Source organism: Agrilus planipennis, unplaced genomic scaffold (assembly GCF_000699045.2).
Source record: "Agrilus planipennis isolate EAB-ADULT unplaced genomic scaffold, Apla_2.0 scaffold14, whole genome shotgun sequence".
Lineage (NCBI taxonomy): Eukaryota > Metazoa > Arthropoda > Insecta > Coleoptera > Buprestidae > Agrilus > Agrilus planipennis.
Window position 1 is genome coordinate 1,989,894 of NW_020442313.1, and position 27,796 is coordinate 2,017,689.

Below are 27,796 nucleotides of genomic sequence, written 5' to 3' on the forward strand. Positions count from 1 at the left end.
TATAAGCTGAAATGAACACCGCGTTCTACTTTTTAATCTTTCACACAAAAAGACGTTACATTATATCATTATAAGGTAGTTAGTCCTTAAATTGGTTGGACACGTACCTTCACTCTTTTCTATCATGAGTTAATCTTTGCATTTCCATAAAACTAGAAGAACCCACATCTTTAACTATTTGCGAACAGTAATCTAATTTAGGTCTACCTCTACCCCTCCTAACCCCTCTTCTGCGTCTAATATGTTTATAAATAGCCCTTCATGCCTGAGAAGGTGTCCTATCAACCTATCACCTATTTCTTATTGACTTCAAGTAGTCCTTTTCCTTTTCTAATACTTCCTCATTTATAACCTTCTCTATCCATGGTATCCTCATCATTCATCTGTAACATCCAGAGATGTGATTTACTTGAAATTCTTGCATTTACAATGCACATACAAATAAAAAATACCTAGTTTTATCTTGCATTTAAATACTTTTTTGAGAAAAGCATTTTGTATTTTATTTAAAATAGATACAATAAAATAGTTTTGCTAGTATCATCGATCAAACATGATATATAATGATGAACGAAAGTTGTTCACATTGACCATTGAAGGTATTATAAGCTTATGACGGCCTTCTAATTCTTTAACTGAAAAGAGCCCAAAAAATTCTAAATTCCTCGGAAATGGATAATCTAAAATATTGAATCGATATTGTTTTCCGGGTTCAATGTCATGGTCCACGGAATTTTGAAGTTCTAAATTGATATCACCACTTATCGTACCTCTAGCAAGGAGCTACGAAATTCTATGAATGACGACAAAACAGCCCGCAAAACAATATCAAATTGATATAAACCAGCTGTGTAAAACTGAAAACTACAAAATATTGCGATGTGTTAATAAATGCTTATAATCCAAAATTCTTAGAAAACGATTCGAAAAACATCACTTATTAGATGAACCCAAAGCTAAAGAAGCTATGGATTCCATTTTTTTCTCTTAGTACAATGTGTAAAAGATCGAAAACAAAATGGGGTTGTAAATATTTTGATATAAAATGATTGCTGCTGATTCTCCATCAATAAAACTATTTGCAATCCTATTTTGGCTCTGATCTTTCACGGTAAACAAATTATTTTGGCATCAGTGTCTTTTTTTCCAATTCAAACGGGTGACAAAGGTAAATAAGGAAGCATATAGAAGAATTATTTGTTGTTGAACGTAAGAAAATATAACATAAAAATAGAAAAACTATATTTCAATCACTTCAAACAAAAAAATATGAATTATACTCAATTTTCGCAATATCACTATTAGTTTAGAAAAACTGCAATATTTAAAAAGTGATTTAGACTAGGAAGTGAGAATAGGACAAGATTTACTGGGAAAAAGAAGAGAAGATGATATGTAGGTTGTGTAAATTGGAACCCAGAGAAGCTCGACCACTTTTTTGGGAAATGAGGTTCAAAGAAGGAAAGGATAAATATTATGGAGAATGAAAATAGCAGAAAAGCGAGAAGAAGACACTCAGCAAAAGCTATCCATCTATCTACATAATTTCAGAAACTGCAAAATGGAAATTAATATGCAGGTATTCGAATTTTAGATATTATACAGAGGTATATCTAGTTCAAAACCTGAAAATTTTAAACAACTATAAAGTGCAAAATAATACTTAAATTCTACACAATCTCATTTACTACAAAATATTTGAGCAAATACTAAGCGTGAAGTGCTAATTTAAACTTCGAGCACTGTTTGACCTACAATTACAACTTTCAACATTTCAAAAGCTTTATACTTACAAGTGCAAAGTGCTGTTTATATTAAACCTCATAAACTATTTTATCTTACAAATGGAATTACTGCATACTATTAAACAATACGAAGATGTGGACAATTCCATAGTTAATATATTTGAGTTTTGTAGACTATGCATTACATATAGTCAACTTGGTTTGATCCGCGGCTTCGCTTGCATTAATGCTCTAATTAAATACGTCTGAAAATCATCGACGACCACATAAAACTAATCATTTTATTCATCGGGAACAATATTTTTTTCTGGATAAAAGATACCCTATGTTTCTTTTCTGTAGGTACCCTTGACAATGTGCGAACAAAATTTTATGATAGGTTTTACCCGCGGCTTGTTCGTGTTGATGTCCTAAATACCTGTCAAATTACATCGAATATATAGGGTTGTTCGGAAAGTCATTTCGTTTTTTCCCGACAGAGGATTTAATTGTATTCTTTTGCACCCAACTTCACATTTAAGCCGTATAATTTTTATATGCTTTGAGAGCTCATATAGCAAGGCTTGAGTGTGAAAAATTCCAATTAATTCTACGCAGTAGTTTTTGGTTGGTGCCCTTTTAAATATGGAGAGCGATAAGCAGCATTTTCGACATATCTTACTGTTTTACTACAGAAAGGGTAAAAATGCTGTTCAAGCCAGAAAGAAATTGACTGATGTGTATGGAGAAGGTGTGTTGACAGTACGCCAGTGCCAGAACTGGTTCGCTAAATTTCGATCCGGCAATTTTGATGTCGAAGATGCACCACGTTCGGGAAGGCCGGTTGAAGCTGATAAAGACGCGATAAAGGCATTAGTTGATGTGAACCGGCGAATAACAACACGTGAGATCGGATTGAGGTTAAATTTATCAAATTCAACAGTTTATGACCACTTGAAAGGCCTGGGATTATCCTCGAAGCTCGATGTATGGGTTCCCCATGTTCTCACAGAGAGAAATCTGTGTCGCCGCATTGACGTCTGCGATTCGCTTCTCAAACGTCACGAAAATGATCCGTTTTTGAAGCGCATCATCACTGGGGACGAAAAATGGGTTGTATACAACAACGTCAAACGCAAGAGGTCATGGAGCAAAAAAGATGAACCGGCTCAAACCATTTCCAAAGCCGATATTCACCAAAAAAAGGTGATGCTGTCTGTTTGGTGGGATTTTAAAGGAATCGTTTTTTTTGAGCTTTTACCGGATAACACAACGATTAATTCGGAAGTCTACTGTCATCAGCTGGACAAACTGAATGATGCACTTCAACAGAAAAGGTCAGAACTAATCAAGAGGAAAGGTGTAATGTTTCACCAAGACAACGCGAGACCTCACACAAGTTTGGTCACTCGCCAAAAGCTTTTACAGCTTGAATGGGACACAATCCTACACCCACCATATTCTCCAGACCTGGCACCATCGGATTATTAGTTGTTCCGGTCACTCGAAAATTTTTTAGACGGTAAAACCTTCACCTCAAATGAGGAGGTCAAAAACCTCCTCGATCAGTTTTTTGCCAGCAAAGACCAAAAATTTTATGAGCGTGGAATTATGCTACTACCAGAAAGATGGCAAAACGTGTTGGACTAGAACGGTCAATATATAATTTAATAAAGTATTTGTTTATTATACGAAAACTGTCTTTCATTTCCACAAAAAAAAACGAAATGACTCCGAACAACCCTATATAAAACTAATTTTTCTATCACTCGGAAATATAATTTTTGTTCTGGATAAAAGGTACCCTATGTCCTTTTCTGTACCCCCAGCAATGTATGTACAAAATTTCATGACGATCGGTTCAGTAGTTAAGGGGTGAAATTGTAGCAAACAAACAAACAAAGTAACTCACATTCGCATTTATAATATTAGTTAGGATTCCAATATTCCGAAAAAAAATCTAATGTTTAATTTTCAATAGCATTATATTAACTTTCACCTAAATTATGGTATTTAATTATAAGTATTTGTGAACCCGTTTTGAATTTTGTGTTGGTGGGTATTACTGTGTCCAGCGCCAGCTGATTGATAGGTTTTATGGAGACTCTGGGCAATTTGTACACCTTGTAAGGTCAGCGTTATCGAGGTTTGAAAAAAAAAAACAATTTATTTATTAACCGAATGATAAACTGCCGTACTTTATTTTTTCAAATAAATTTTTACATACACACGTCCAAAAATACGCTTTTACAAATAAAAAATAGTAATCAAACATTAATGTTAAAACAACTTAATTTCATCCAACTACGCACTACCTGAAAAAGTTTCGTTAATAAATTCTCCATATAGTTTATGTTAATAACATTGCAAATATATTTTTTGCTTTTTATCATCGTTAGGGTATCAAATCTCACCTATTTAATGATGGATCTGTTCGAATTTTTAACAATTTTAAGTAAACTAAATTTTTTTCGTTCGATGTAAATATTAGTTGACAAAGACGAAAGCTTTTCCAGCAGTTATTTCATATTTAGCCCATTCCTTCATGAAAAGCGCATAGAACTTTTAGGCATGTGATGAGGTGGATACAACAGAATCAATTTTTTAATATTGACTAAAGGGTTTGTGAAAATGTTTGATATTGAATTCAAACGTTCTACATCCATTTTGAGTTTTCTCGAAAACGGTTTGCAATTTTATCTTAAATGCCTAAAAATAATTCTTTTCTAAATGAGGATGTTCGTCTAATAATGTAGTTATATCCGAACAACTTTCATTTTGCATATGAAATTTGACTGTTAAGACGGCAGATAATGTTTTTACAGAAAGTTGCGACTTCTTACTGCTCCAATAATCATTCCCTAGTGAAAATACCCTTTCAACAGCAGCATTAGTGCCTGGACAACATAAGGAAATTTCTATTAATTCAAATCACTGACAAAATAGTTTTAAATATTNTTATGTAGGTATATAATTTTAAAGTAGTTTACAGACTGTTTTAAATACGATTTCAAGTAGGTTTTTAAATGATTTTTTCATTGTTAAGGTGTTGCATATCGGATTATTAGTAACTGGTGTTATACGTGGAGATATTGACAACCCCCTTAAATTTATTTAGGGTACTTTTAACCGAATTGAAACTTGTTAGTTACCATATAGTCAAATACGTATTCTGATATCTAATATAATCTAGAAACAACAAGGTCCAGATGTCTCATTCTAACCATTTCAGTACAGTTGGGCCAGCAACGGGTAGGATAAAATGGATATAGTTTTGATCGTTAGCGAAAAATGCCCAGTAGGTCCTTACACCCGAAAGACAAATGTAAGTACAGGCCTGACGCTGGAAGCTGGCGAACGGTCGCGCAGGTACTTGCCCATTTATGACCTATTTGGGTAGGTCACTCGGAACCAATACACAAATAAGCTTTCAGATATTTATTTTGAATATTTAATCTACGCCGCTGATAGGAATACTGAAGAAAGAGGGCTGCAATCATTATACCTAAAACTGCCTACTTTTGTCACCGCGCATCCACGCCATTTTAAAATTTCCGCCAGCTTCCAGCGTCAGGCCTGTACTTTCAGAGTACAGGATTTGAAAAGAGTACGGTTTGCGAAAAAAGAGTACAAAACTCAGTAAATGAGTATAGTTGGTCACCTTATTTATTGAAATTAGGAATTCTCTGGTTCTATTAATAATGTTTATTGGGTCTACAATGTTTAAGTCTTCCATTCCTTTTCATCCCGTTTTTACAAGGCACTTATAGTAACCGTTTTATTTTGGCGAATTTGACTCGAAATATTGACCAGAAGTCCGATTTCTTGATGATACTGTAAGCGTAATTCTTGCTACCTGCGAGAGTTCAGCGAACACCGATATTATTTTTATGGTCCCTACGCCTTTTTGTAATATTATTGCAGCTCGTATGCACGAATGCTCTTCGAGTTTCTCAAGCATTTTTTACACAAAATTATGAAATATTTTATATTTTTACTATATTTCCTAATTAATAAGATAAGTTGAAAAAGGCAACTGAGCAGATATGGGGAATGGGGCGTCATTTTCTAGAATTCAGCAATGTAAAACAATAAAGAAAGAGTAGAACATTGTGATATGCGGAATATTTTTCAATGCTACTTTTATTTAGTTATGATAAATAGAGAAAAGAGTCGTACACTACACATACATATATATTATGTATGTATATCATATACACAAACCCCGGCTGTGTTACATAGACAAACCATTCGTTTATTTACTGGTACAGATAAGGAATTAGGCCGGAACAAATGAATTTCCTTCCTCATCTAAATTTTATCTTCTAAGATAAACTACTTCAGTGTATTCATTAAAGCAGACGCCGGATAATCAACCATTGCATTTTAATTGAAGAAGCCTTTGAAACAGTTTATTTTTAGACATATGCACATAAACATTTAACTACGACTGTAATGAAAATAATAGGCTAGTTGACTCAATTTCAACAATTGGTAAAGACTGTACATGTACATTAATATCCATTTTATTCAAAAAATGTGGATTTTTATAAAAAATCTGACATTTAAATTATGTATTTTGTGTTTTCAAAAACCGATTTAAATTTACCTCGAAAACACCTAAACTGTCATGGCGTCTTAAATGACGCATGCCATGCTAAACAATTTTTTTTTATTTCCTCGAATTACCTAAGTAGGTATTGTGTAGCGCCTCACTGTAAAATCACAACTACAAAAAAAATGTCCAAAAAATTATTTATATATGCATGAGCTTACACAGCTTTTGGCCCAAGGAGGAGAGGGAAATGAGATATTTTATATATAATAATTAAACATAATGTATATTTATGTAAATTATTATTATTCATCATCATCATCATAAGGTTGTCAGGCCTAAGACTGGTTGGACACGCATCTCCACTCTTTCCTATCCTGACCTAATCTTCCCATATCTCTAAAACTAGAACAACCGACATCCTTAACTATTTGTGAACAGTAATCAAATGTATGTCTACCTCTACCCTTCCTAACTCCCGTTTCTGCCTCTAATATATCCCTAATTAGACCTTCATGCCTGAGAAAGTGTCCCACCAACCTATCTTGCCTATTTCTTATTGACTTCCATAGACTCCTCTGTTCTCCTATTCTTTCTAATACCACTTCATTTCTAACCTTTTCTACCCACGTTATCCTCATCATTCGTCTGTAACACCACATTTCGAACGATTCTGACCTTTTCTTTTCCACCGCGCCCACTGTCCATGTTTCGCACCCTTACAACGCCGCGCTCCAAACATACACCTTTAACAACCCTTTTCGAATTTTTAAATTAACCGTTCGCGAGCATAGAAGTGATTTCTTTTTATTAAAGGCGACACGGCTCTGCGCTATCTTCTGCTTTATATCCCTACTACTCCTTCAGTCCTGACTTATCTGATTTCCTAGATATCTAAAATCAGCCACTTGTTCTAATTTTTCGTCTCCTATCTTTATATTAGCTCTTTCCCGACTTTTTCCGCATCCATTTTATTTAAAGCTATCTCTAAGTCCAAAAAAATATTAATATTTAATTTACAATACCATTGTATTAACCTTCAGATAAATTATGGTATTTAATTATAAGTATTTGTGAACCCGTTTTGAATTTTGTTGTACGAATTACTGTGTTGGTGAGTGTTACTGTCTCCAGCGCCGGCTAATATAGGTTTTATGGTCATCCTGGGCAATTTTTTTATAGCATCACCCCTTGTAAGGTTAGCGTTGCGTATTTCTTATTGACTTCTATGGAGTCCTCTGTTCTCCTATTCTTTCTAATACCTTTTCATTTCTAACATTCTCTATCCGCAGTACACTACCCTATCCACCCATTTCGTTATTTAGAAAATAATTAATATATAGTGGCTTTGGTATCTTACTCTACTTTTTTCTATTCCTGTATGGGCTATAGCGTATATGTAAGTACGCCACTGCCCTATATCCAACAATATTTCAAGCTTTAAATTTTAACTTGTGTACCTTCCATAGTTTCTAATAAATGTTCTAGATTTAGTTACTTAATGTTTAATAATAACTAAAGAAGTACACGTTTCCTAAAAAATCCAATTTGTATTATAAAATTAATTTAAGTGCTGATTGTACGCTGCCTTTCAACTGTACGAGGGTACTGGCGAAGAATTGATTGGAAGTTAAATTTGACCCGTTTAATTTAATATAATTCTACAGCCCGCATCGTCAATTTAATATCATTCTTTGCCGGAAGGAGACAACTGTGTTTCTTTCTATTTTTCGTCATGACGCAGAAGCTCTATCGATTATGTGTAACCAGTTTAAATAATATCTTCAAATCCTATTTCAACCACGACAGAGATAAAACCAGACACGAGAAAATCTTCTGTTGTATAAATAATTCATTCACAAAATAAAATAAAATATCTAGAATTACAGAATACGAAAACACGTTTTAAACATTTCAAAACAATATCGGACATGTGCCAATTATGAGGGCTACTTAAAACAATAAAAGGTGCTCTTAGTAAATACAATAATTTTATGTAATTCTTTAATGAAATTTCCTCATTAAATGTAAAATAAATATTATTACCACTAACAGAATATGATACGATACCACTGTATTTAATTCGTTTCTCTCACAGAACGTTTTAAAAAATACAGAGTACGAATTTCTACAGATATTGTGATTATCACCTTTGTTCCCTAAAAATGGCCCCTAAATGTTTTTTCATTGACAGGACACCAAAATCGTTTTATTAGAAAATGAAAATAATTGTACTTCTAGTAAGTAAATCATCGTAAAGCAAACGTACAGCAACAATGTACAATAGACGTAAATACATTTTCGCATAAGTAGCGTTTATATTGTGTTTTACGGCTGATACTTAAAATATTTTGTAAATAGCAACCTCACATAGTGAATACACAAGAGTTTATGCTTTTATCTCTTAGTGCGTGGTTTGTTAATAGTATCTATTTATAGCTTGCCCTAGGTTAATTGTTACATTAAACACTGTTGTTCACATCTGTTCACACCGGATCGCTTCAGTGCATTTTCTGACTTTTTGTACACGTATTTATGCAGATATAAAATAACATAAAGTCACCTTAAGGCTTTCGTGTAGGTGAGTTTTGCTCTTCAGGAAACAAAAGATAACAACCTACGTATGTTAGACGAGAGGCAAAAAATATTTTCTCATTTTATTTGTAAATGAAAATTATTTGTCAAATTGTTTGTTATTAAAAAGAATATGCGTCAGTCAGAAACTAATATGCAGATGCGGATCTATTAAAGTACTTTTTAGGTTACAGTCCAGGGCTTCGTGGATACAAAAGCCCCAAGCTTCCATTGAAAACAACAGACGATATTGTGAAGAAAAAAATATCTAAAATTAAAAAAAATTATATAAGGTTGACAACTCCGCGAATTGTAACTATCGAACGGAAAGGGGAATTCCCCGCCGTTTGCTTTCGGTCGGTGTTATTATTACAACTGTGTTAAAATATTTTATTATCATATTTTTTCCTATACCATCGTATACCTACATCATTATAGACAACAGTTTTTTGACAAAATGACAATTAGATAGGCCCCTAAGTAGTAATAGTCCAGAGTCCTACAAATTTACGATCCGCCTCTGAGATCCGCGTTGGGAGTGAACTTGAGATGCTTAAGCTATCAACGAGGAAACAAGAAACAACTTATTCTGAAGTAAAAAAAGATTTACCAAAAATCACAACTAAAGTAGAACCCCGATTATCCGAAATCCGTTTTATTCGAAAGAAAATCCGTAAAAAAATATCTTCGTTTTAACCAGAAATTCTCCACATTATTCAAAATATAAGTCGGTGGTTCCCTATTCGCGCAGGCAAGTTGACGCATACTGACGGTTCCTACTTTTGTTATCTAAGTCTTTTAAAGTCTTGTTTTGTGTAACAAAAAAATTAACATTCTGAAATTTAATTGTCGTTTTTAAAATAAACAGCATCTACTGTCAAATATAGAGAAACCAAATTTTATCTAAGAAAAATCTAAATTCAAGTATGTAATTGGTACAGTCAAGGTGATTTCTGGTACTGTCTTTGTTATAATAATTTTCTTATAGGTACTAGGGGTCAGGTTAGATGTTGACACTAAGAAGAAATCAAATACATGTTACCTATTCAGTCAGAAATGCAAATTTTACAAAATTAAGATTTGAAAAACTTTTCACAAATATATGTTGATCTGAAACTTTTTACAAATTGAAATTCGGGTCAGTTTTCGTTTGACAACAATTTTCAGAAATCATCTCCAAATTCATTCGAAAAAGTTTGTAAATTTGAAGATATCTTTTCTGCAAGAAGGTCTTTTAGTACAGAATGATTTTACAGTTTAGAGTTCCAACTGATAAACGATAATTGATTATTTCTGTCAAGGATTAACAGTAATTTATAAATTTTGTTTTGTACTCTCAAAGTCCCCGAATTTACTCTCAAAAGACTGTAATAAGCATTTAATTTTAGTGTCGCAATACATTAAAGTTTATGTTGGCAATATTAAGCTTCTCTTTCAAATTGACTACAATTTTGAAACTGGTTTCCGCGATCTATTTACGATTCAGGCCTGGGGTTGGGAGCTTTGGTTTACAGTACTCGACCTGCTCGGAAATAAGGAGGATGCTATTTTTTTAGGTTTGGTAGGTTTATGGTTTAAAATTAAAAAAAAAGTAATACCTAATGGTAAACAATACCTTTTCATAGCATATACCACTTAAACCTATTACAAACGATTTTAAATTATTATTCTACACGAAAAATCTATAGGGTTGTTCGGAAAGTCATTTCGTTTTTTCCAAGCAGAGGATTTAATTGTATTCTTTTGCATCCAACTTCACATTTAAGCCGTATAATTTTTATATGCTTTGAGAGCTGATATAGCAAGGCTTGTGTGTGAAAAATNCACTTTTTGATTAACTGAAATTTTGTCCTTGTATTTATACGTATTAATGACGAAAACAACTTTATTAGGATGTGACAGCAGTTTTGTACATTTAATTTTGATAACTTCATGAACGTTCATTACAAACGGAATTTTATTTTTACCATAATGACAACACAGTATTTTTGTATAATACGATGATGGAAAAGTTAATGTAGGTATAGCAATAAAACGTCAGGCCCATTACAAGTCTGTACGAGAGAGGCATATCCACTTCCTTTTATAGTTTTATTCGATCTCGTAAAAAAATATTACTCCGATGACATAAACCACGGGATATATTACACTTACATACGTCACAGTGACATAAATTTTACTGATTATGACCACTATTTTTCTTTTTCATTAATCGAATAAAGAAATGGGAACAATAAAATGTTCGCATTTGCTATTTTTTATATCATCGGAGTAATTACCTATTAAAAGAAATTCCGCTGTATATTGTTTACAACATGAACCACGAGCGATGACAAAAATAAAGGACTAAGTGACTGTTGCCTTTTTCTACCGTAATCTTTGATTAATAAGTAATCAAACACAAATAGTTTTGAGTTAAAACCACCACCACCGTAAGGTCGTCAGTGGTAAGACTGGTTGGACACGCACCTCCACTCTTTCCTATCCTGAGCTAATCTTCGCATTTCCTTAAAACCAGAACAATCCACATTCTTAACCATTTGCGAACAGTAATTTAATCTAGGTCTATCTCTACCCATTCTAACTCTCCTTTCTGTCTCTAATATGTCTCTGACTAGACCTTCATACCTGAGAAGGTGCCCTACAAACCTATCTCGCCTATTTGTTATCTCCTATTTTTTTTAATACCTCTTCATTTCTAACCTCTGTTCACGGTATCCTCATCATTCGCCTGTAACACCACATTTCGAACGCGTCTAACCTTTTCTTTTCCGCCGAGTCCACTATACATGTTTCGTACCCGTATAACGCCTTGCTCCAAACATACACCGTTAACAATCTTTTTCGAATTTCTAAATTAATGGTTTGCGAGTATAAAAGTGACTTCTTTTTATTGAAGGCGACTCGACCCTGCGCTATCGTCTGGTGTATATATCCCTACTACTCCTTCCATCCTGACTTATCTGACTTCCTAGATACCTAAAACCAGCCACTTCTTCTATTTTTCGTCTCTTACCCTTATATTCGCTATTTCCCCTACTTTTTCTTTCCTTGCATGACAGTATTTTTGTTTCACTTATATTTATTTTCATACAGTACTGTTTTGTCAATAGGGATCTATTTTATTTAAGGCTATGTCTAACTCCCCTTTACTAGATGCTAATATTGCTATATCATCTGCAAATCTAAGTTTACTAATCTTTTGCCCCTGTATGTCTACCCCTACAGTTGTACTGTCTTTAATGATGTTGATCGCTTCTTCGATGTATAGATTAAAAAGTAGCGGTGACAGTGTGCGTCCCTGTCTGACCTCCTTCCTAATATTTACTTCTCTACGTTTGAATTAATATATTCAATATTTAAAAAGAAATTAGTAAAAGGCTAATTAACTTAAATTAAATAGTATCGGCCAGGAATAGAGGCTGGACCCACCTGTATGACAGTTAACTGTCGATACAACTGGGCCATTGCCGTTAATTGAAAGTTTTGCCGACCAGACGTCTTGTACGGTTACACATTTCCAAATTTGGACAGAATAAATCCGTCGTACATACGCAAACAATTAAAATAACGTTGCACTTTCAAGGTAGTAACATTAAGTCACTTATATATTTAAATAAATATATTAATTTGACAGGGAGACATTCCGCATCGTGTTATGCACTTGAAAAAGAAAGATAACTAAAATGGAACACTTACCACATAGTCCTGATGTGGCATCTAATGATCACGCCTGTTCACCTGTTACAAAAGGAACGTACAATAAGGTTGTGTTACAGAATTAAAATGTTCATAGTTTTATTAACTTTATTATATAGTGACATTTTAAAATAAGCCAAACTCTAAATTGTATTCCGTAGTTCTTTGGTTTTAAACAAAAAAGACGTCCTTATANCCAGAATTGATGGTTGTTAAGAGCTCGAAATTTATGTTATTTACTGTTTACAAAGTTAAAATTAATTCTGATGTATAAATAGGTAGCACGTTAAAAAATTGTTTTTAGGTGGGAGCTGAAGGGTGGATACCACATAGTCCTGATGTGGCATCTAATGATCACGCCTGTTCACCTGTTACAAAAGGAACGTACAATAAGGTTGTGTTACAGAATTAAAATGTTCATAGTTTTATTAACTTTATTATATAGTGACATTTTAAAATAAGCCAAACTCTAAATTGTATTCCGTAGTTCTTTGGTTTTAAACAAAAAAGACGTCCTTATATTAATAGCGTGAAACTTAAAATCACATCGAAATGTACAATCTTATAGTTACAACAACTACTAATCATAATAGTAATAAGAATAATAATAATGAAGAAAGAGGGCTGCAATCATTATACCTAAAACTGCCTACTTTTGTCACCGCGCATCCACGCCATTTTAAAATTTCCGCCAGCTTCCAGCGTCAGGCCTGTAACATTTTCCTGAAATAATTAGAGTTTATGTCGTTAATTTTATTAAAACCTATTACGTTTTCCTGATTAATAGATATTTTTCGAACTTCTGTATTTGAAAAATTTGGCAGAAAGTACAGTTATTAATCAAATGAAAATAATGGTGAATAAATTATTAAAACATTTTTCAATAGAAGCAACTGATGAACGTTCAAAAATAATGACTCGATTATGTGAGAAATTAACTCCGAAAAAAGTTGCTGGTAACAAGAAAATAACTCCATTATTCGTTGTGCAAGAGGTACATGAATATATATGTAGATATTTTACTTATTTCANAAATATATATATTTATAATGGCACTGTAACTTATAATTATATCATTTAATAAAGACTCCTATGATAAATAAAACTGAAATAGATAATACGTGCATTTTTATTTTCAGTATCATTCAAGGGAATGAAACGGTAAGTAAAAGATTAATAAACGAGTTAAACAAAATCAAAACCTTTTCATTTGGCAGAATGTGCATCACCTTCAATTTCATTCTTTATCAAAGTCAATTGTATTGATAAGATGGAGTAAAAACCGTATAAATGACAGGTGACATATCAAAATTTATTTCTAATTCAATTGTGGTGATGTCTACCAAAAAAAAAGACAAATTTAAACAATCAGTCGTTTGCACAATCCACTTTTCAAAATAAGTCAACATGTTTCAATAATTTCCTCATAATTAAAAGTATATAAAGTGGTTGGTGACACTCTTAATACGATTCAAACGCTACATTGAGATATTAAGTTAACCTGTAATTATACACATTTTACAGTAGGTACCTACATACCTGCCTATCGTTTTTGATAATTGGATTAAGGCATGAAATTTTTTTATTGCTAACGATAAATTATTTTTGAGACCGCTGCAACGTTTTGAAAGCAGCAGATATTACGTGACCTTGAAGAGAACGCGTGACGTCACGATGCTGTGGTAGACTGCAAGTCCCTGGTTCCAACAGTATTATGACATCACGTTACCGTTTATTAAAGTAATTATTAACGAAAAGGTTATCGAAAAAATATTTTTTTTCAGCGATATGGTTATTTTGAGTGACTAAAGGTTGTTTCACGTTGATTTTCAATGTCATATCTCAACCCAATTCTCTTAAAAAATATACAAAGACGAGGAGATCAAACTTTTACCGATAGTTATTCAGAATATCTCAACAGTAGCGACTGAATTATGAAATTGCATAGCCGTATTGCACTTAAAAGTAGAACAACTAAAATAAATGATTACCTTATATTAAACAAAGAATAGGTCGTACATAAACAATAATAATAAAAAATTTAATAATGCAGTGCGAACTGCACTGAATTGGAACGATAGAACAAGTTCGAAAGATGTTACAATATTGTTTTATTTAATTTTATTTACACATCTAATGTAGGTGTCTAAACAATAATTAACTCCATTTAAAATTAGGATAAACGTAACAGAGACGGTCACTATGGTAAATATTAATTATTATTAAACGTTATGTTTATGTACATTATTTACAGGGTAATTATTTTATAAAAATCATTACACCAAGGAACCTTATCTTTCGAAATTTTTAAGCGTGGAATGTAGTAGCCAGACAGAACGTACGGTAAGTCATACCCAACAGCAAGTTGCGGGCTTACGCAGAAAGAGTTTCTTAATCACAGATATAGCTTCGCGACTTTACTGGCATACGAAGTGTAGTAGAGTGAAAACAAAAAATATGTATAAAAGAAAAACAAAATAATAATAGGATTCAGAAGCTTAAATCCTTACACGATAAAATCATTATAATACTACTGCAATTACACTTGCAAAACTTGATATTCACTATGTATTTTCGTCTAATTTTTATCTTTATTAATGCACAGTCACAGTGTATTCTAACCTCTTGTCTAACCTAATTTATCATTCTACGACTGAATTATTTCTGAATTATACATTATTTAAGGTTGACTGGATCTATATATGAATGCGAGAAAATAAAAATTCTTACAGACGAGAAATACTCGATGGGTTACTTGCCAAAGAATGTTAAATTAATATTTCAACTTCATAAAAATTAGAAGCGTGGGTCAACTAATGACAAAAAAGTATTTGTTCGGTATAAATTAGAAAATTAGCAATACAATCTGATTTTCGTTTTTTCGTTAGTATTCCTTGCAATTTTTTCTAAACTCCAGATAAATCATTACTTTATATATAGGGTGTTCCAGGAATTAATGTCAAATAGAAGTACTCAGGAAGCAAATTGTTTCTTATGAATTTTATATTTGAATATACTTTGTCATATCCTTATTTTACAAGACGTTATTTCTTGGGACACCCTGTATATACAGGATGGATTAAATAAAACGACTCATGCTATAGGTAACTCCCTTACTTTTAATCATATGACTATACTTCTTGAGACCAAGGTGCATAGTTGATTGTCATCTGTTTTGGGATAAATGCTCAAACAATGCTGTTTCCTGTCTTACCAAAAATGACATCAACTTAAGTTTTTTTTTTAATTAAACACCCTGCGTATCACTGATTATTTCTATTACTGGGGACTACTTTACATTAGTTGACGAATATCATACTAACTATTGATTTAACGAGGTGTTCAAAAATATACAGGGTGTTCCATTAAAATAAATAACGTTGTCATTCAAACATGCATCTTGGTCCAAAGAAGTATAGTCATATCTTTAAAAATAAAGGAGCTATGGCTTGGGGCGTTTCTTTTATTACATCCTGTATAATTCGCCTATAATCTGCCAGATAAATTTACTATAACAGTGACTTACGTGCACAATTTCCAATTAATGCACTGCCCAGAACAAACGGACAGACCTTAAAGTTTTTTTAATTAAAAGAATTCAGTAAAAATTTAACTTTTGTTGCAAAATATCGTGCAAAAAAATAAGGATCATTCCTTGTGATGTCCATCTAGCCAGAATGGCATCTTTCCAAATACATTTCAATTTTCCCAAACATGTATTTACAGCCTGTAAAATATAATGTGTTTGGAGTTCTACTACATTGGCTAGATAGTTTAATTACAAAACCGTGCCTCACAATAACACTCAGTATATATGTTTGTATATATAATACGATTGTGTTTATGTAAGTGGTCCATTAATGTATATATGTATACTATATTTATATACATATTATAAATATAATAAATACAAATTATATATATATATATGTACACGCAACACAATTTGAAGAAAACAACTATGCATTTATATAACAAATTAAAACAACCAATCTGGGTGTGATTTGATAAAATTTTACAGTACAGTACATTACTACATAGTAATAATCCCGTATACAACTTCTTCCTTTAGCATCTAGTAAAAGAAAGAATGAACTGAATAAATCTAATTTGTGAATATTCGATGTTATTTATCACATAGTTTCTGATTGAGGAAGTTATAAACTGGGTGACAAAACATTTGTACATCATAAATTTTGTCGGTTTTTCATGCTTTACAAAATATGATAAAATATGAACGCGCTATTCAATTACAATAACCCCCTTCAGTATCGATAAAATTGTTCAATTTTATTAATGGTTAAAAAAAGTCCACAACAATCTTCTTCTACGTTTGGTATTTTTCTAAAACGAAACGATTTTTTGAATTTATTTTCATACGCAATTAGTAGACAGTAGGAGACTGATTCTGTCTGATTTTCACTAATTAGTATACTTATCTCGGAAATTAATTGGTGAAACTAATTTTTTTGGTAGAGAACATTAAATTTTGTCTATTAAGTACCTGTACACATCACTTATATTCATTTAGGGCGACATTACCTTTTGAGTTAAAAAAAACTTTCACATTAAACCATCAATAATTTTCATCCAATTAATTTACGAAAATTTTCATTTTTTATTTAAATTGATCTATTATGGTTTGTAGGTATTTTATCAACAAAAAACTTTCCTCCTGCATTGTGCCCTTTTATAAATATTTACAGTGAATACTGTTAATTTCTCCGTTTCACTATAATTATTGTAGATATTCCAAACAACAAAAACTTTTATCTAAATCTAAATCTTTAAATTTCAATGAAACAACAAAAAACCTGTAATAAAAATGTGAAATCAATTTTAAAATTTGTGTTGTGCAAAAATATATTTCAATGAATTTTCATATTTTAACTGCTTTTTTTTAACGTTTTTAATTATTTGATAATTAAATTGAGAATGCTTTCTAATTCGGACGAATTTGTTGTTAGAGACGTCAATAAATTCTAATTGAAAAAAAAACCTTATTGATAATAGAAATAATTAACAGAAAAATGAGCATTACTGACTAAAATGTTAATATCAACAAAAAATCCTTCAGTTAAAGCTAAAAAACAATAGAATTATTCTAATCTTTATTGTATTTATACTAGTAGCTACTAACGACGTATTATTCTCGACAAAAATGTTGCTGAATATTTAAGCAGTGACCTGTAGAGACACCCTGTGTATGTGTAAATTAGATTGCGTTTTCATGACACATAATGTTCAAGGACTACCGTGACTCGTATGCCAAATCGTCCTACGAAAGTTGAAAATTTGTAAATCACAACGTAATTTTTTCCTTTTACATGTCGAAGTACAAAATTTATGTTCCAATTTTAATGAACTGCTATTGAAGAAAATACGATTACTGGCACGCTAAAACCCTTGAAGAGGCAGAGCCGTATTAAGGAAAAAAGTATAAGAACCTAAGACAGAACACAAGAACATTTTTCGTCATATCAGAAATGCATCCCCACGCTTGTTTACACTTTTTAAAAATTTATGCTTAGGTTTATGATTAGTAACGGGGGGTAGTAACGGGGGACGGTGCGGAAATGAAAACAATAACAAAATCAATTTTCGAGGTTATTTCATAAAATCTTGCAATTTTTAATACGTAATTAAAAATTATTTTGGTAAATGTCTAGATGATGGCTCCCACCCCCGAAGGGGGTGGCATCGAAAGAGGAAGTCTCCCCCACCACTGTACCATAAAAAGTTCGTGGCGGTCTCACCCTCATAAAATGTTATGGCGGTGGGGGTAAGGGGGATCGACAGAGGGTAGTTACCTGAGTAAAACCCCATAAGAAATTTGCGGCGGTCTCACCCCCATAATAAGTTATGGGGGTTGAAAGTTGATTATTTTGACAATTTTCATACACTATAATTCAAATAAAATTCAATAAAAAAATTATTTTGAAGCGGGTGGAGGTGGGGGATCGAAAGAGGGTGGTCACTTGAACAAAACCCGATAACTTAACTTTCTCAATATTTTTATGTATTTTTCATTAGTTTTACTTTTGAATATTGTTATGACTATATAAATACTTACATGCCTAGAAATGTACAAAATTGGCATATTTTTTAACTTTGAACCCCCATAACTTTTTATGGGGGTGAGACCGCCACGAACTTTTTATGGTACAGTGGCGGGGGAGACCTCCTCTTTCGATCCCACCCCGAAGGGGCCATCATCTAGACCTTTACCATTACTTTTTCTTTGTTTTTGGTTTTCGTTTATATAAGGAGAAAGGTTTCTAATTTTCCCCTCCTCCCCCTTTTTCCCGTAGGTGATATCATGCTACTTGATATTAAACCTGAACTAGAATTTATCAACATGTTCAGTATGTATGTATCTACGTACTAATTATTGTTATATTTTGAGTTATTATTAATAATTTTGGATAGAGCAGAGGCGTATCCAATGTGATGATGTGCCCTGCATCGGAACCCAGACCCATGGGGCCCCCTTATTCCAATTTAAACAGCAGCAGGGTGCGGTAAGGTGACATGTTATAAACGAAAAGTTATTTTTGGGAATTTGAAGGAAATGAATTATAATTTGGGGTCCTTTTTAATTAATTTTCGAATTTGGATTAACGAAACTCTTACAATCGTTCAAGTAGATCGGGCTCCAAATGTCCAAGGTCCGCCACCACTCGGATAGGGTGCATTTATTGTATGATTATTTATCATTCCGAAGAAGTTTCTAAGTCCGTTACTGTCTCAATGCCGCTAAGTAAAGTGCGAGTTGTAGTGCAACTGGGGCGAGAGGCTCACAAATATAGCATAATGAGAACAATCCAACCGTACTTGTTTACATTGCACGCCGACTCGAATAAATGCAATAATTTCAAACGTATACCGACTGAACGATCATTACGAAACACTAGCGAATATATATACGATACTTGCCACCAAAACAACGTTTTTACCATATATATTGAATTAAGGCCGTTTAGAGGTGTGCAGGTTTTCTGACACGAACGTTGGAAACACAAACGTTTCCGGGAAAACAGTCGACAATCTTTCTTTTTTTCTCTCATAACTTTCTAAACTCTTAAGTATTTCACATTTGGACAGTAATTGAACGGTTTTATGATACGAACATGATACCAATGAGTATTCGGATTGTACCATATGGGCAGAGATGTGATTTACAATGACAAATCCCTATTTTTATCTTGCATTTAAATACTCTTTTGAGAAAAGCATTTCGTATTTTATCTAATGTACTTTTCCAAACGTATTATCTATTTGTAAAATGCAAAATGCAGTTTTTCCATTAATAGTATTCCTAGTAGCATTAATCAAACTATATAAAATGATGAATAAAAGATGCTCACATTGACCATTGAAGGTATTAGAAGCCTAAAAAGGGGGGTAAAGAGACATTCCATGAATGAAGAGAGCCCAAAAAATTCTAAACTTGAAAATGGATAATCTAAAATATTGGATCGATATTGTTTTCCGAGTTCAATGCCATAGTCCAAGGAATTTTGAAGTTCCAAATTGATATCAGCACCTGCCAAATCCACCACTTACTCTATCTTTAGCAAGGGACAACGAAATTCTATTAATTACGACAAAACAATCCGCAAAATAATATCGAATTGATACACACTAGCTATGTAAAACTGAAAACTACAAGATATTGTGGTGTGCTAATAAATGCATATAATCCAAAATTCTTAGAAAACAATTTGAAAAACTGCATTTATTAGATGAACCCAAAGCTAAAGAAACTATGGATTCCATTTCTTTCTCATTATAATATGTAAAACATCGGAAATAAAATGGGGTTGTAAATATTTTGATATAAAATGATTGATTCTGATTTTACATCAATAAAATTATTTGCAACCCTGTTTTGGCTCTGATCTTTCACGGTAAACAAACTATTTTGGCATCAGTGTATTTTTTCCAATTAAAACGGGTAATAAAAGCAAATAAGGAAGCATATAAAAGAATTATTTCTTATTTGTTGCTGAACTGAAGAAACTATAATATAAATTTAGAAAAACTATATTTCAATCACTTCAAACAGAAAAATATAAATCATATTTAATCTTTTCAATTGGTGATATAGTGCAAACACCACTATTAGTCTCCAATATTTAAACAATGAGCAAATGNCATAGTATGTCTGCAAGGTTTTCTATAAAATTTTTTATAATAAAGTAAATGTAGAAAATTAAACCTACCTATTACAAAAAAGTATTTATTTGAAAAAAGTATTTTGAAAATACGTATTTTGCATTTAGCATTTAAAATACAAAAGGGAAATCTATTTTGCATTTTACATTTAAAATAACTAATCAAAAAAGTATTTGCATTTTGTATTTAAATACTTTTAAAAAACCATTTTGCACATCTCTACGTATAGGGTTGATTAGTTGTTTATAGAAATATCTCCATGAAGGAAAACAAAAATACAAACATACGTTTTTTTCCGAAATTTGACCAGAATACAAGAAAAAAGAAGACAGTATAAAGCAAGCCTTTTAATAGTTATTCGTTTATGCTTTCGCCTGCTTCTTATGTTGCAAAATAAATTCCAGAATTGATGGTTGTTAAGAGCTCGAAATTTATGTTATTTACTGTTTACAAAGTTAAAATTAATTCTGATGTATAAATAGGTAGCACGTTAAAAAATTGTTTTTAGGTGGGAGCTGAAGGGTGGAAGTGAAAAAAATACTAACAATTAAAAAATAAACTAATCTAACATAATAAAAATATTTTTTGGAGTATTTTTATCCTAGAACCCCAATTCAAAATCACACCAAAAAACGTAGACTATGGGTTAGGTTAGGTAAAGGTAAGATTAGGTTACGTTAGTATCTTTTTTATTATTCGATTTCTTATAGAGCAAGCCGATAACTAGAATCACTTTTGTAATGATGTACAATATCAACATAATTAGCAGGTTGATAACTTGTTTGCTAAGCAAGTTAACAACATGCTTATCAAGCAAGATAAACGTGCTTCTTAGGCAAGTTAAAATTGATGCACGCTGATTCTTCAGAGTTTTCGGTTGCAGGGAACAGTTAAATACAAATTTTTGTTATAATATACTAAAGTTCAATAATTCCGTTGTTAATTAAATTCACTTCAATGATCTGATGATGCAGATTACCTTTTCAAAATAATTTTTTTGTATCCGTAGAATCTCTCAAATTTATGGAAAATTACTGCATATATAGATATATTTTTAGCACATATTTAGGTAAATTCGGACTATACTAATGAGAGCAAGATGTAGGTACTTGTTTTTTATCTTTTTTAATGGAGAGAACGAATAAATTTTGTACATATATAATCTAGTTTCCTCAATTTGTTAAAAATTATAACTCTCTTCATTTTTAATTACGAAAAACTGTAAGAGGCTACAGCATACAACCCTTTATGGGCATGTTTGCAAATCTGATTTCAAAAAACATGATAAAAAGGAATGCTGCTGGTTCGTCCGTAGGTAGGTACTACATTCGTCTAAAAAGCGATATTATAATTTACATCAAAAATAATCCTTGACCTCATTAAAACCTTGGGATTTGATAAAATTACGCCAGCTTTAAATTCTACTTCGGCATTCAAAGCAATTTTGAAGCACGGAGAAATATGTAGATAAGAAAAAAAAAATGACACTTAGCACTAAAATTATTACAAGTTACAAAAAAACCTTTTTATTCCATTTTTATTTTCTGGAAAGTTAAGCTACAGCACATTTTTAGACTTTCAACTTTTAATAACACAGCTGAACTCGGTTATAATGAACGTCTGGTTTTAACGAACGAAACAAAATATTTCACTTAAACACGTGCTGTTAATATCGGTTTTAGCGAACGTTTTTAAACAAGTAATTAATAATTCGATCGGAACAAATCGACCTAACCAATCATTGAATTATTTGTACAATAACTTATGACATACAGAATGTTTCCTCCTGTTATGAAATCCATTAGTTTTGAGCGAAGATCGATCGGAACTTGATCATTTGTGAATTTAATTAAATTGCATTTCGGGTCGGAATGCTTCAAATGTAAGAGGACGACACTACAAAATTGAAATTAGGCTTTCTGTACTTTTCACTCTAATTATTTTTGCGAATGTTTGCGCACCCTCTTACAGCTGTAGAAGTATTTTTAATGCAAATTTTTTAAGATTTTAAGAAAATTTGTACAGAGATGCACTGAAATGCATACGTACAGAAAAAATTATGTTACAAATCCGTATATGTGGACAAAAATAGGATAAAATAAAGAGTGATCTCAATTTTCGCCGGCTTAGTGAGCCTCGAAATTTAACTTCAAATGTGTGCCAAATGACAGATTAAAAGATAAGACTTTAATCTTCTTTAAGATCCAGATTGAGGCTGCCTGTTACACTGCGTTGGTATTTTTGCATGGCTACTTTTGAAGTAGGAAATGTTCATAAGAATGTTTCTTAATGATTTAATCAAAATTTAGTAATTAAGTATCACACAGGGGCTTTGGGGATCACTGATTATTATCAATCTGGAGAAAATTTTTTCGAAATTTAGGATGGCGGATTCAAAATAACGGACATAAACTTACAAATTCCAATTTATACTTGAAGGAAAAGTATATTATGACAAATGACACCAATTAAAAGAAAATTCAAAAATGTAGCCAGCAGAAGCGACAAATTTTTTGATTTGGTAGCAAACAATCAAAAATATAGTACATAATTTCTGAGTTTTTTTTTATATGTAGTTGAATTCAAATTCGACCTCATAAATATTTCCTCAGCACATTCAAGATTCAAGTATCTCGGCCTCGAAATTTGAATTCTAATTTGATCTAATTTGACTTGTTTGGAAGTTTGCCGTGGAAATAATTATGGCTTTTTCCCTTTTTCACTTTTCATGCGCTATTCGCTTGGATTTTGAAGATTTTTAAAATCTAGATGTGCTGGTGTAATTCTTACGAGATAAGATTCCGATTTAGCAACAAAGGATGCCTCGGAAATGACTAATTTACATTTGTAACTCCTAACGATGGCATAACAGCCGAATAAAAAAACTCATTGAGTGTTTTATTAGTTTTATTATTTATTTAATTAAAATGTTCCAGCTAAATCAATCTCAATTTTATTGTTTAATAGGCTATTTTGACCCTTTGTCTAACAAACATAGTAGGCTAAAAATTTAATTTTGTGATATTTGAGGTTAGGATAACTCGAAACCAAATAGCACGTGCTTAGGCAATTCTGACGCCTATACCTTGACTGTACGTTTTAAATTGAAATAAATGTGAATGTTGAATGTATGAAATAAATAACCAAAAATATTTTGGTGAAAAGGGTCACGATATAGTCAACCAGAGCTCATTATAATAGTGTTATGAAGCGACAGCTCTCTTTTCAAGGGAAACGTTTCATTTGCATATTTCATACTCGACGGATTCAGTTGTTTCATTATAGCGACTCATTAACTTTAAAATATACCGGGCCAAAATTTCACACAATAGCGTTACATTATGAATGCCATAGTAAATATATGTCAAAGTGGCATTGTATTGTATTGTTTCGTATTTTAGAAAGTAGCCTTCTTTATACGAAGCGTTGGGCCGCTCCACCTTTCCACCGTGGTAGGTTCATACTTACTTTAGAATGCATACTATATCTACATGTACACACACAATAAAAGAATAGATTATACGTACATACATTTACTGTATGTATTGTATTTATCGGTATTTCACTTTCTACTTAAATAATTTACATTAACATAAAAACTTTTGTCAAAGTTGGTGCTTCACACACAATATGAATATGTAGGCGTATATTTTTAGTTATTTTAATTCTTTGCCTTTTTCTAGTGGAAGTAACACTAACTGGGGCTAAACGAATTTTAAGTCAATTTGGAGATCATCAAATCACAATTTTTTTTTGGCCATAGTAACTTTTTTATGATAATGCCGAAAAATTTTTATGTTTTGATTTTAATTTCGGGAACATAAAAGTAGAATTGAGCTGTTATTTTATAGTGACATGAACATATTTGAAATAGAGTAAACTACTAAAAACATGACGAAGTGTACACGAGTGTAATTTCATTTCAATTCAACTCCTAATTTTTTATGGGTTATTATACTATCTCATCAGTATTATTTTATTATTTAACCAGAGAATTGTTTAAATGAGAATTCATTGTATTTCCTACAGTGTCATCTTAAACACTTAAAAACAATAGAACTATAACAAAATTATAATGTGTGATATTCGAATTGTTTCATCTCTACTCTGTCACGCGTGTAATTAGCATTTTCCACCTTCCATTTACTTTTTCGAATAATTACGAAACAATGACAATAATACGATACGCTCAGACGCAAGAAAACTAAAGATACGAGCAAAAAAAGGGAATAGATTTGCAAAAAAAGCGTCAAGACTAAAAAATGAGTGAATTGCCGTGATTGCGAATCAATTATCAAACGTATATAAGAGTTGTGCTCGTTTTCCTTTGCGCATGCGTCCTTTCTTACGCGTCAGAGCGGATGCGCACTGTCTTACAGCGCAGTGACCTGCCCAGCATAATTACGACCCGCGCGGAATTATTTTCTGCTTATATCTCTATTTCACTTGTCTGACTAGATAAATGAATCCCATTTCTTAGAAAAAAATACATTAAAAGGTTGCATTTTTGAATTAAAACAAGGAGCCAGCGGGTATTTACAGTTGATTCATAAAAATGGAAAATTTGTAACAAGGGTGATATAATGCTTTTTAATTACAAATGGTCATTACGATACGTAGCTTACAAATCAGTACAAATTAGTTACGAAATGTTCCAACCTTATTGCCATTCTCAGAAAACAATACAATTTAAAAGAATAACAGAATTAATGGATTTTTTCCACTTTATCTGAATACCGAATTTTTTTTCTAAATAAACACAACACCCGCCTAATAATCTTACAAAAACACTAACAATACAATCATAGTTTTCTTATTTCAAATTTCTATCATTTTTTAAGTCGTGTTCATAAGTCTTTTAGATAAAAATTTTGAAATCAATTAAGAACATGTTTGAAAAAATGATTGTTTTTGCGAAGCAATTGCTACGTATAATAAAAAAGAATTCTAATTTTGCGTTGATTGTGATTATGAATTTTTATCAACCAAAGAAGAAGCAGCAATATTTTTATATCCTTTAGTCTGTCATTTAAGGAAGTTATCTCCAAAGAACACATTTTGTAGAGATTTCTGTGATTCTTTGCAAGCCAGATATTCTATAGTTTTTAAAAAATTGAGTGAAAAAAAATTGAATTTTCAATAATTAATTTAAGTAGATACATTCTGTTATGCGAAGTTACGGAATTATGCTATCATTTTTTTTTTTGCAAAATTAACGGCTGTTATTGTTGTAAACTAGATACCAGTCAATGTTAGAATGAATAGAAATTTTTATTAAATCCTCCCTGTCAACTCATTGCTGTTTAAGGTTAATTTGGTATTTACTTTATAGTGAAAATTTATTGCTAAAAATGGTGAAAGATGAGTTTTCATAAAGTTATGTGTTAAATGTTCCTTTTTAATAATAATGATATTTAAATTTTAACTTTTTTCACTTTTAACAATGAGAAGGTTTTATTGATTAGTATTAAATTTACAGGTATTTCACTGTAGGTAAATGGGGCTGGACTACCTTAATATGTATATTGGAAAACGGCGTCACGAAAACAATCATTATAATTCGAATCGGTTTGCAGAGTAATTGAAAAATAGCGGCATTTTTTCGTTTGTCGTTGATTAATTGAAGAGGAAATTTACGAAACATTCCATGAAAGGGACGATTTTCGAATAATCGTTACCAAGGCAGTCGAGTTTGCAGGGGCGACGGAGTGGTTGGGATTGGAAGGAAACCTAAACTACACATCCAAAAATCTCGAATGAAATTAATAATAAATTACAGACAAAAATATTCACAAAGAAATTACTACGATTTTGTTAAAAAATCATCTCGCCAAGGATACGTTCAGATGGGAGGGGTACAATATGGTCTAGTCACACAAAGTTCAAAGGAATAATAAAACTATAAGTGGCTTATAGTCACGCTTTTTTCTCTTATTTCAAATCAAAAGAAAACGTCAAGATCGAGGAGATACTCTTCGAAAATAATAGTTGTCATTGACCATGTTTGTATGAGTTATTAGATACATGCACTCGAATTTGAAAACATACAATAAAAACACAACCAAGAGGTATCATGGGTCTACAAGAAAGGATGGTCAACCTATAAGACATCTTTAACCAGGTGCCAGATTTTCACGATCATCCGTCCAACAGTAATAACGATTTAGTATTATGATGTGGAAGTACCCATTTTGTGAAAATTATCAACAAAGAAATTATATTATCTTCCGTTTTTTTCCCAATAAGTATCCACCCCATTAAACAGTTTGAAACGAATGTAACTGGTCAGGATGTTCATAGAGAACGTTCTGAAAGAACTCAACGAGCTCTGCCAGTCAAGTTGTACTTCAAAAAAAGTCCACGGTATTTTAAGACGCTGTATATACAAGAGTTACCTACAGTCCTCCAACAGTACATGCTATTAACCGAAGAAAATACAACCATTGTGGTGCAAGAGCAAGTGTGTCCTAGAGAACCACCGCCCTTTTTACTGTGGAGGTACATTAAAGATAAAGTCTGCGCCAGAAAACAGGCAACACTGGAAAAATTAAAAACTGTAATTGAGCACTAATGGGCAACGATATCAAGTAAAGTGTTTTTGAATCAATGGCAATCGTCAATAATAACAACGGTTTAGTGTTATGATGAGGAAGTACGAGGGCGGTTCAATAAGTACCCGTGTTTGTACTCAGAGAACGTTGCTGAGGGAAATTGGTGTTGTCATCGTATGCTGCCATCTATCAAACCACGCCAAAACGAATTTCAGACTGATTGATAGGTCAGTTTGGATTTGGCAGCCATTCGACTGAGACATGTTTCGTTATTTTCGCTAAGATGGAAAAAAAGCAGTATCGTTCGGTAACTCGCTTTTTATTTTTGGATGGTAAAAAATGCGAGGAGATGAAAACAAAGTTGGATACTGTTTATGGAGACATTTCGCCATCTACGACCACAGTTAGATATTGCTTCAACGAATTTAAACGTGGGCAAAGATCCGTTTTTGATAGGAGCGACCAGGAAGCCTGGCAAACGTTGTTACCGAGGAAATCATTTTACGGATTTTTTA

At 32.2% G+C, this 27,796-nt stretch overlaps 1 protein-coding gene across 3 annotated transcripts in view; it reads right to left on the bottom strand.

The window, feature by feature from the left end:
* Positions 1–27,796, bottom strand: part of LOC108737536 — an 87,504-nt gene that overhangs the window by 41,101 nt on the left and 18,607 nt on the right. Inside the window, exon 1 of one of the 3 annotated variants that reach the window (XM_018470461.1) lies at positions 12,879–12,898. In XM_018470461.1, the coding sequence (XP_018325963.1) occupies positions 12,879–12,883 (5 nt within the window). In that variant the 5' untranslated portion in view covers positions 12,884–12,898. Of the gene's footprint in view, positions 1–12,878; positions 12,921–27,796 lie in introns of those variants that run through there. The other 2 variants (XM_018470440.1, XR_001937873.1) reach the window with 2 other exon arrangements.